This window comes from Poecilia latipinna, unplaced genomic scaffold, assembly GCF_001443285.1.
Source record: "Poecilia latipinna isolate Pla-1442-1.1 unplaced genomic scaffold, P_latipinna-1.0 Scaffold1931, whole genome shotgun sequence".
In the NCBI taxonomy this organism is placed as follows: domain Eukaryota; kingdom Metazoa; phylum Chordata; class Actinopteri; order Cyprinodontiformes; family Poeciliidae; genus Poecilia; species Poecilia latipinna.
Window position 1 is genome coordinate 597 of NW_015114547.1, and position 12,199 is coordinate 12,795.

The window sequence follows — 12,199 nt, forward strand, 5'->3', positions numbered from 1 at the left end:
AGAACAGCAGCGTCTTGTAAGGTAGTAGCCTTTTGCTCATTCAGGTACAACACTGTACGATCTGGTAGGCAGTTTTTGAACTCCTCCAACAATACCAACTCACGTAGTGAACTAAAGTCAGTAGCTTTAGTTGCCTGGCACCATCTGTCAAATAACATTCCTTTTTCCCTTGCAAACTCAACAAATGTTTGTGCAGTGGATTTTCTTAAGGCTCTGAACCGCTGCCTGTATGCCTCAGGCACCAGCTCATATGCGCGAAGTATGGCAGCTTTAACTTTGTCATACATAAGACTGTCTTCTATTGTGAGTGCTGCACATACTTCCTGTGCCTTACCAGTCAGTTTGCACTGCAACAAAAGGGACCAAACGTCTGTGGGCCAGTGAAGGGCAACAGCAATACGTTCAAACGCATTAAAATATGCTTCCACCTCCGTCTCTCGGAATGGTGGGACCAGGGCAACATTTTTGCTAATGTCAAATGTAGAAGGTGCCAAAGAAGAGGAAGGTGCATCTGGTGAAATACTGACATTGTCTTCAACTCTACCAGAATCTGTAGCGAGAACAGTGGTTGGTTTCTGAGACTGTAGTTCCAGTTGACGCATTTTAATGGCAGTTTCAGCTTCAATTTGTCTGCATTTAAGCTGGAACTCAAATTCATTCTTCCGTTCCTTAGCTTCAAGTTCTAGACGAACCTTTAAACGTGCCTCAACACTGGGATTCGAGGATTCAATAGAGAAGGGCTCAAACCGTGGGAGAGAGGCTGGTGGTTTATCCCCCTCTGGCTTGGCAGCAGCAGGTGGTGTTTTCCTTCCCTCCTCAGCACAAACCTCAGAATGATCAGCACTTCCAGGAAAGGTGGTCTCTTCTTTATCCACTTCCACTGCGAGTAGTCCTTTTTCAACTAAGCTACTAAAGACAACAGATTTTAATTCATGTTTGAGCAGCGACTTAGGCACATGGATACCCAAGTATGAAGCAATTTCATATAAATCATCTTTTCTACAGACATCAAACTGTTCTACAGTAGGATCACTTAAAAATTCTTCCAAATTAAACTGTGCCATGTTCAAAAATAATCCCGGACGAGCCCCCACTTATGTTACAACCCCACCCTAAAATTCCTAAAGTAAATTCTGGCACTGGGCTTTAACATAAAACTAAAAATTAATCCAAACAGTTGAGTAACAAAAGTATAATTTATTTTACAATCCAGATAAAAACAACTACTACAGGAGAAAAGAAAACACAGGGGAGCTTAAGACTTCAGGGTCTCCAAGGCCAAAATAATAAACAAAACACCCCCTTATAAATATAAAATAAAACAACCACTTGCTAAAGAAGAACTAAAGGAAAATACAAAACCTAAACTCCCTTACTAACCAAAAACAGGAGAAAACAGGTTACAACAAAAATGGCAGAGAACCCCTACCAGCTTCCACCTCTGGATAATTGTACAAAGTTGCTCACAGCAAACTTAAGACGGTTCTCACACACACAGCTCTCAAGCAGAGTCACAGCTCATGGCCCAGGTCAAACAAAAGGAGAGGGCTCTGGCATCTCCAGCTTGCTGCTTATATATGGCGGCTGACGAGCCCCAACACACTTCACCTGCAGCAATCAGGTAGAGCTGAAACAGAAAACACAGAGCTCTCTCAAAGAAAGAGAGCCCCTAGAGGTCAGTGACCGTAACAAGTACCTTAAAAAGTATGAATGTCCACATGCTTGTTCATTCACATTACAATCACAGGCTTTAATACATTTTATTGGAAGTTTGTGTGTTTGATTTTTAAAAACTGATAAGTGTGGCATGCACTTGTTTTCTAATTTAGTACAGCCAAATGCCTTCAAAAAAGAAAATGTATTTTTATTAAATCCAGTGAGTTATTCAGAACAAATTGTTATTTAATAAACAAAATCAATCTGTGAATAATTTAATCTGAGTATAAAGCAGTCCCTCAAAGACTTCCTGATTGTTTGTTTGATTTGTTTTAATCAAAATCATTTTGAATGTGATGCTACTTTAGAAACATTTGTGAGCAATTTAGTGATATTTTTCCCTGATTACCTCCTTTTCTAAATTCTGCATTTAGAAGATAAAAGATGAGAAAAATAACAGACAGATGGGACTCAAACATTTTCATTCTTAAAGGCACAGCTCCATGTTTGCTAATCGTCACATCGATCACAGACTATAAATGCAGACGTAAGAAATCCTGCCACCTGCAGATGGGCGTTATTTAAATGAGTAATTTAAATTGAATGTTTTAATCATTTTTATGGCAAAAAATTGGTAGAAGCATAAACTTATTTTTACACCCACCTCTCTTACAACACTAACATCATCCAATAAATTACTGTTCAGGTTAACTTGGTTGTAACATTCTGTTTTAGTTGGTATTTTCTACATCCATATCTATTCATATTTTCATATTTTCATGTCTGCCATCGCTGTGCTCACACTCATCGTGTTGCATTCATATTTTCATGCCTTTATGAACAAGCATCAGTCATTTTGAAAACTGAAATTGAAATTAAAATTCTTTCTGTAGAAGACTGGAAACTGGAGTTTCACCTTCCAGTAGCACACACATTGCCTGAGCTCCAGTGGAATGAGTTGGATGAAATCGTCTAATCAAAAGTCCAAATCTAAATGTAATGAATTTATTGCAAAAACTGAAAATTAGATTTTTATAAATTTAATTCATGCCACAGTTTTTCAGTTTTTATTTGAAAAACATTTTGGAAAACCACTTTGTTGGGGTTTTGAACTCTTACAAAGGACTGCAGCATCTTTAGCCTTGTGCTGTTTTTTAAATAATTTCTTCATCTCTAGGTGTGTGTTTTCATAACACCTTACAACCCCTCCCCCGGGAGTACAGGTGAAGGTCACTGGAAGACATCAGAGCTTTAAACTCTTCTCTCACTTTTCATCGATGGTCTCAAACCGCAGACTGAATATACCGTGTGCCTGATTTCTAACAGCCAGCTTGATAATGCTGGTTTGTTTGAAGAGGTTATCACAACCAGGGCTAAAGGTGAGTAGGGAAAAAAAAGTAATTGACCTCCTGATGAGGAGAGCGCAGCTGCGTCTTTGAAGCGACATGGTGATGTGGTGGTCCTTCACGCCGTTACTAGCATTTCATTTAGCTCACTAAGAGGAATTACATTTGTTCAGCGTTTCCTGCTTGATTAATTAGACAAGCAGTATTAGCTGTTTAATATTAATACTGGAACGTTTCCATCAGCGTCTCAGCCCGAGCATCAGATTAACTTTGTCAATGTAAACATTCAATCAAGTGTCCGATGGAAAGGCCAAGGCCAGTCAAAGTCACGGTATCTTGTCCTCCACAGGCCTGGCCAGCGTCCACGGAGGAATCTCCACCCAGGGCTGGTTTATTGGCCTCATGTCTGCCATCGCTCTGCTCACACTCATCGTATTGATTGCCTGCTTTGTCAACAGAAATAAAGGAGGAAAGTATTCCGGTAGGCACACCACACACACACGCACACACACACACACGCACACATGTTTGCGAGGCTATCTTTGTGGTGACTTTCCATTGACTTCCATTCATTTCTACTGCCTAAACCTTACCTTTACCCTTTTCCTAACCCTAACCAAAACTCAATTCATACCTTAGCCCTAACTCTGACCCCTGACCCAAAAACAGGGTTTCCCCTTGTGGGGACCAGGCTTTGGTCTCCACAAGGAGCATTTGGTCCCCACAATGTAATATGTGTCAGGAAAATCGTCCCCACAAAGTATTACAAACAAACGCACGCGCACACACACACACACACACACACACACACACACACACACACACACACACACACACACACACACACATCCTTATTCCCTTGTTTGAATACTAATTGTTGCCTAAAGCATCATTTTAATTCCATATAGTTGTTTGTTCATGTGAGAGAGGTGATCAATCATCAGACAGTGTACTTCCACACCACACAGTCATTTACTGCAGCAGTAGACGGAACAGGCTGCTGCTGTGTTTGCTCCTCCATGTCTCACAATTAAATTTTTTACGTTGTTGGTGTGGCGGGTTTATCTAATTCTGTGCATGAGGTCACTTTATAGAGAGTGACGGCCTTAGCTGGGCCTGCCTGACAGTTTGTTGTTCTCCTCATCAGAGGAAGCAGAGACATCATCAGCATCATTATTCACAGCTAACGGCCATGAGGGGCAGGGAGAACAACCACACACAGATCTGTGTTTCCTCATTTAACTCTCATTACCACTGACAGCTAGTGACTGCTCTTCTTAGGGTTCATGTGGCTCATCACCCCGGGCGTCATGGCCTGGGGGACGCCACAGGTTCACTTGTGTCCCTACCTGTTCTACACAGTGTAAAAGATTGGGGTTGAGAACTAAAACTGGCAAATGATGTCAGAGGTTGTGTTGTTCCTTTGTGCTAAATTAAAGGAAAATTACACAGTTTTCACAGAATCAAACATGTATACTCATGAGAAGCTCAAATTGGTGCTAAACTTTGTTGTACAAAAACATCCATCCTTTTAATAGATAGATAGATAGATAGATAGATAGATAGATAGATAGATAGATAGATAGATAGATAGATAGATAGATAGATAGATAGATAGATAGAACTGTCACTGCCTCCAGCAACTATTGCACTACAGTTCATACAATAATTAGCATTCTTACTGTTGACCAGGGGTCCCCAAACTTTTTCCTGCGAGGGCCACATAGCTGTTCCTTTCTGTGGTCGGGGGCCGGTCTTAGTTTTTGCAGTAAAAAAAAACAAAGAAATTCTTGTCGACACTTTTGGATAGATTTTTACCCAGAATGCAAATGGAAAAAACCGTGAGTGAAACGGTGACTGACGAGTATATATTCCATTGAGGGAAAGTAAGTTTCACATTTGCTCAAAAGCCCCCTGGTGGTTGAAGAAAAATCCACATATAAACCGGAAAATAAAATATATGAAAAAAAACACTGAATGCTCTCTGGTATGAGCAGGCGGGCCGGATCCGGCATTGTTCAGGGGGCCGGACCAAATGACGTGGCGGGCCGGATCCGGCCCGCGGGCCGTAGTTTGGGGACCCCTGCTGTTGACATTCACAGAAAGCATACAAAATATTCACAATCCAAAGTTTTCTTCGCCTTAAGCTCTGAATTGTGAAGTGATTGAAATCTTTTCCTAAATACTGTCATTGATGTTTGAAGTGGGAAAATGACTGCAGATAATTGGGAGCAGTCAGGTGACTCGTCCAGCTGCACCAATGGCCATCTGTCTGTCTCCTGTGGAAATCTCTTAGCTCTTTTCATCACTTTGTGTGCAGTGAAAGAAAAAGAAGACCTTCATCCAGACGTGGAGTCCCAGGGCATGAATGATGACACATTCTGTGAATACAGGTAAGCGTTCCACCTCCCCTCCCCATGAGGACAGCATCTCACCATCTCACTGCATCCCCATGAATGTCTGCCCCTCTTCTTTTCCTCCGTCTTCTCCTCGCTAAATTCTCTCTGCCTTTTTTTGTTCTCGCCGAAAAGACGGCCCAGATTCCACGAGGCTCCCGCAGAGCCTCGCTCTTCTCCTGCCGGAGACGTTAGATGGGCCGAGTAACCGTGAAGTATGTGATAACCGGTTTACATGTGGGCGTGGTCAGAGTAGCTGCTTTTAGACTCGGTGTTGTGTTGGTGTGTGATGAACAGTTCTGCTCTGATGTCACAGTTTTCTGCTCCCTGCTGGAGCCTCAAACCAATCAGAGTCATTGAATGCGCCTCATCTCCTGGGCAGTAATATCAGGGCATGTGTCATTGGTCCTTTAGTGGTTCTATTCATAACCGTCTGCCACAGCATGAGTCCCAGTCTAATTCCCCAATCAGTGGGATCCTCACTGCTAAACAAATGCTGATGTGATGAGGTTAAAGTGGCTCAGTGTGGCAGCAGTTAGATTTCATCATGTTCACTTCAGGAGCCCGTTGCCCTCAATGTTTAAAAAGGTTTCTACAAAATACTATCAAGTTCAAATTATTGACTAGTAATCATCATTTAGAGCTGTTAAATTCAGTCAAAAATGCATAATTTCACCAAAAAAGAGCTTAATTTTTAAAAATGTCTTGCAGTGAGGCTCTTTGAAGGTATTACAAGTTGTAGTTTTCCTACCGAAGCTTAAAGCTGCAGTTTGGAGCATTAACAGAAGTATGTTTTTTAACATTTGTTAAAACTCCATGTTGTGTCAGAATAATATGAGACAGATAATCTGTGAACAGATCCATTTTCTTCACCTCCTGCCTGAGCTGCTATTGCCATCTGAAGAAATGCACATATTCAAAAACAACCAATCAGAGCCAGTAGCAGGAGCTTAGTGCTGTCACTCACCCTCATGTATACACTTCCAAATGTGTTAATGGCAAAGAAACAACTTTCCGTTGCAGAAAACGGTTCATCCACCTTCACTAGATAGACAGTTAGTAAGCTAGCTAGCATTAACTAGCTAGCTTACTAGTTAATGCTAGTAAGCTAGCTAGCTAAAGCTAGAGTTAGGAAGGAGCTGTGGCAGAGCACAGGGAGGGTGGGGGTGTGAGTGGTGCATACATGAGGTTGATTGACAGCGTTTAGACCCTCCTAGTGGCTCTGATTGGTTGTTTCTGATGCAGCAGTGTATTTATTCAGATGGGTTTTTTCACAGATGATATGTCTTATATTATACTGTCATGACATAATGATAGATTTAACAAAAATGCAAAAAACACTTTCTATGAAAGTAAGATATTGTAACTTTATGTCATATGGCAGAGATAGGAAAGTGAAGGAATCCTCATGAGTAAAAAACCAATAAGATGAACTGCAGTTTTAACCATTTAAAGCAATACTGAACATCTCTATACATGGAAAACAACTCTATATTAGCAAATATTAAACTTCTACAATTACACAATAGGTTGCATTTATCACACTAGCTGTTAGTCTTAGCCGTCTGGATTAATTTACAGACTCACTGTGATATAACATATTTCTGCTACAGGTAAGAGAACTGCTATTGATAACACCAAAAAATCTGAAATGAAAGCAGACCAGGTTCAAAAACTTTGGCATCATTTTTACTGGAAGCCAAATAAGATTGATACTATTCTGTAAGGAAATGGCAGCAGTCAGCTAGCTTAGCTTAGCATAGCGTTTTTGAGTCATGACTGTAAATCATAATTGTGAATGTAGCTCTGTGTTTAGATTCACTAGCACTGTTTGCCTTGTTGGTTTGGAGTTTGTATCTGTATTTGCTGTGACTCCTGAGGCAGAAACCACCAACTGCTCCTGACAGAACACAACTCCAACTACCTGGGCCATGTATATTTTCTTATTTTTGCTATTTTGTGCTGTAGTCCATGTTAACAATCATATATTAACTCATGGTGTGATATAATGTCCCTTTAGGAATGAGCCAGAATGAGATTCTGTGGCATTATACCAAGAACCAAAGTCTCTTTTTTACATACATACAGCTTACTCTGACTATTCACAGATTCACCAGTTTGCAGATATTTTTGTGGAATATTTTTTTCTATGTTCCACAGAACATAGAAACCACTTCAAATAATTCACGGAAAATTCACCTATTTGTGAATTTGTTTGTAGCTTGAGAAGCTGAAATAGCGAGGCACAATGCTACTGGGCGAACTAATGACTGGTGTTAGCCCAACAGTTAGCAGTGTTTCTTCAACATTTATTTTCAATGCCACTGATTGATTGTCTGCTAGACTGATTGACTGGCTGATGGGCTGTACTCCCAAGAACTAGAATAAGGCAGACTGTAGATGTCCTCTGCTATAGCACCAGTTTTCACTGTGCATGTCGATGCACTTTAAAGTATATTTGATGTCTGAACTAATGAAATAGGTAGTTCTAAATGTATTTAGAGGGAGTCTCAAGTATTCCTAGATTTTAGCTATTTATGGGCCTAACACCCTTCTATACCAGGCGCTGTAATCATAAAAAGCAACAAATATAACTCCTGCTCCTGATGTAAGAGCAGTACTGGCTACAGATATTTTAAAGATCAAAGTTAATTGTGCAGCTTCCAACATTCAGTAAATTCACCACTTCTGCCTATTTTGTCAAAGCTTCTGCAATCGGCTCCTGAATAAGAGACTCTTACATAATGTTATATAGAACATTCTATGTAACAGTCTGCATTACAGGATGACAGCATGAGCAACCCCATCACCAGCCTTGTCCCAATGCACCCCACCCCTCTTTATGGCTCATCTGTCTTCCTTTGTAAAAGATACATCGTTGCACGTTCAGTCCACTCTGTTACTTTGAGAATCTATGAAAGCATCTGTGATTACGATCCATCGGTCAGCCTGAGGTAGAATCCGGTGTCCCTCATTAAAACCTGGGTGGAGGCAGCAATGGTGCTGGCCTGTACCTCCATCCCTACCCTGTGACCCTCAGAGCGAAGCTCTGGGTGGAATGCTGGGGAATCTAAACCCACTGTGCCTCTCCCACAGCGACAACGACGAGAAGCCGCTGAAGGGCAGCCAGCGCTCCCTCATTAGGGAGATCAAGGTGGCGGACAGCGGGGACAGCCTGGTGGACTACGGCGACGAGGACGTTCAGTTCAACGAAGACGGCTCATTCATCGGCGAGTACGGGAGCCGCAAGGAGAAGAGGGTGTCAGCCGAGGTCAAAGCCTCCACTCAGATCCCAGCGTAAGGAACAGAACGCCCAGTTAGCATCACTCTACCCACATGGAACCAACAAACCCAGGAGGACAGAGACGTTATCAAAGACTGCCGAACATTTTGTGTCAAAACGTAATGAGTCATTGCCAACTGCACACTGCCATTCTCTAAAGCTCTGTTCCTTCACACTGCAAAACGAGCATTACTAAATACCGTGTATATATAGTGTATATTGTATGTGTTGACTGTTCCTTTCTTTTATAATTATCACAAAAACTTTAGAGGTCGTGATTTGTTTTGTATTATTTTCTCTTCATATTGGTGTTTTCAGCTGCACTCTGGTTTGTATAAATGGTGAACTCACATTGCGCTCTGTCATTACATGAACCACTGACGTCACTGTGTTGCAGGACACAGGCGATGGGGGAGAAGTTGATATTTTTTCAGATGAGCAATTATTACTGACCTTTTTATATCTGAAACAATTCATTAAATTTGATGTAAGATGTGTATGAAAGTTTGCCTATTAACTTATTTTTCTCAGTGGTTTATACCTGACAAAATAATGAGGAAATCTACATAACACTGCATCACCGTAGCTATCCTAAGACATGAGTGTCCCTGTTATCTGCCTCGGCAGCTTCAGTCTTTGGTTAATGTGAAGCCCCTTCTCCATGGGTGTCCCCTGGCCACATTCCTCTCCATTTGCAGATCCTTCCTTGTTCCTCCCAGTTTTTTGGCACCACTGCAGGTTTCGGTAAGCTTGGGTGTTGTCACATCTGATAGTCCAGTAGACTCGGTTCGATTGGGAACCAAAACTCCAACACTTGTTACATTTTCAACTACTGTGGTTCACTTTCACACACTTCCACTTCAGTCCAAGTTAGACCAGAACTAGCTTTATGGTCTGAGTTCGATTACACATTCACACCTCCCTAAACGAACTAGACTGTCTCTAGGCAAACAGACTGGAGTTCAGTTAAAGCGGACTATAAAGGGATACTGTGAATGCATCCTTAGTCAACTTTGCTAGAAGAGAACACACAGTGTCAACTGGACAGGGAAATTTGCAACAAATACAGTGAGAAATTTCAGAAATCTGTCTGCCCACAAAATGACACTATTGTTCGGCAAACGTTCTTGCCCATTTTCACACCCACATGGTGAGGAACACATACTCAGGTTGGCTAAAATTGAACATTGACAGTCTAAGGGGAGATTTGACAATAGATCAAGAGTTTTATTGTTCAACATATTCTCACCTTCCTGAAATAATGGCCTAGGTGATTTTTTGCCAAAATATTACGTTTCTTTTGGAAAGAAAAAATTTATTTTTTTCTGCAAAAAATACTTGGGCCATTATTTTAGTAAAGTGACGATATATCAGTGCCAGGTTTGGAACATGTGGTCCATTTCAGATGATCAATGATTAATTATTTCAGTTTTCATAAAACATTCCAGACACCAATGTTTAAAAGAGGAACTTTTGGCTGAGACAAGTAAGCTCAGGAGTTTTTAGCAGCCTTTTCCCACTCCAGCAAATCTGAAGTTCAAATCTACAGTCAGCGGTTATTTAGCTTAGAAATAACCTTTATTGTCCCTCAGTGGGGAAATTCAGGCGAACCTGCAGCAAAGTGACAGGCAGGTTGAAACATAGACTCACACCCAAGATTTAAACAATGTACAAAGGAAAATCATGTTAAAAAGCCTGGATACTCTGATGATGCAGCCTAGTAACAGTCAAATGAAACAGTTTGATCTGAGGTGATTCAGTGGTCAAGATATTAGAGCTAGATGTCGCATCTCAGGTGTGTGTGTATATTTGCCACATTCCTCATTGATCTTAAAGGATCATCAGGTGGTACTTAATCTGAAAACTGCTAGCTTAACATAAATATTTTAATTTCCATCTAAAGTGCCTCGCAAAAGTATTCCTAACCCTTGAAATTTTTACATTTTGTGACATAACAACCACAAGCTTTAGTTTAATTTAATGGGATTTTTATGTGACAGACCAAAATTATATCTGATTTTCACAAATAAAAATGTAGGATGTAGATATATTGGTGCCTATTGTGGCATTTATTTAAATAGGAGAAAAAGTTGAATACAAACACACAGATTGAGATTTAAAGTCTCATTTATAAAAGCGTCCTGGGCAAAGCTAGATAAAACAAGAGAATTGCAATTTCCTTAAAATGATAAACAGCCTGAAGCATTACTATCTTAAATAAGAATTGCCAAAAATTGCCATTTCCATTTATAATTTAATTAAAATTAAAATTAGTGTGACCATGCATTTAAAGGCAAAGAAACCTGAAAGACATCTGCGTAGCAGTGAAAGGAGACTTTATGCTGTGAAATAAATTGACCTCAGAGCAGCAAGAACAATCCAAAAAAGGCTGGTCTCAAAATTGAGCCCTGGAGGACCAGAAGCCGAGGTACACTCTGGACATTTCATCAGTTCATCGCAGTGGAACACACACACACACACAGGACAAACGGCAAGACACACACAGTCACACTAATGGGCAGTTTAGATCCCAACGGACACAGGAAAACATGCAAAATAATTCTGATAGTTTTCAAAATAAATTCTAATGAAAGGACTTCTGGCAGTGGACATTAAAGTGCTATTAGAACAAAAGAAGTTGAATACAAACACACAGCTTACTTTTAAGATTTGTTTTTCCAAAAAAATGTAAATACAGTGTATAATTTTCCTTCCATTTAACATCTATACATCATTGTGTTGCTCTGTCACATTAAGTTAAAGTTTTATGGTTGGAAGGTAAACAGAGCAATTAGAGGTTAGGATACTTTTACAAGATATTGTAACTGCTAACATTCAGGATTCTTATTGCACACATACCTGTTGACTGACACCACACTGAACAGTTTCAACTGGCAGACATCAAAGAGCCTGTAGGTGGTGCAGAAAACTTCAAACTGCCAGTAAGAAATGTGTTAATGTGGGACCAGCAATGATCATTTCCATCTAATGTCTGGAATGAAAATGTGAAGCTATCCCTTTAAAGTGTTTTTCTTTTTTAAAGCAAAATAGAACGTGCCTCAGACTGATCAATAACATGATCACCAAAATGATCACCAACATGATCACCAACATGCTCGGACCGTTAAATAAAAAAAGAGTCCTGGTTTCTTACTTCACTGAGTCAGATGATTAAAACCACAGAACAGGGAAATTAACATTTCCCTGTTAAGTTCAACCCAACATGGACCAAAAAGCCTTTTTGGAATCAGATTACTTCATCTGGCTGCAGATGCTTGACATTCACCTGTTTCAGTCATCCAATAGTATTTCAGAGAAATGTCTTAACATGCCTCGTTGTCTCCTCACTGTCATGCAAAACACACTTCTGTATTCATATTGCAAATAACCAACATGGATGTGTTGTGCAAAGATTCAGCCATTGCATGTTATGAATGTTAATCTGTCTTCTTTTTTATGCCATTAAATTGTTTTACTTTCCTATATTTCTGGTTTCCTCTGTCTTTCTGACCGGAGGT

General features: G+C 40.3%; 1 protein-coding gene across 1 annotated transcript; it reads left to right on the plus strand.

Annotated features, from left to right (window-relative positions):
* The first annotated feature begins 1,490 nt into the window (after positions 1–1,490).
* On the plus strand, positions 1,491–9,185 carry LOC106935227 (neural cell adhesion molecule L1-like protein). Its single transcript, XM_015015589.1, has 3 exons — positions 1,491–3,483; positions 5,323–5,395; positions 8,495–9,185. The coding sequence occupies exons 1-3, from the start codon at positions 3,405–3,407 to the stop codon at positions 8,697–8,699; spliced, it is 357 nt and encodes a 118-aa protein (XP_014871075.1). The 5' UTR covers positions 1,491–3,404; the 3' UTR covers positions 8,700–9,185.
* Positions 9,186–12,199: the final 3,014 nt, after the last annotated feature.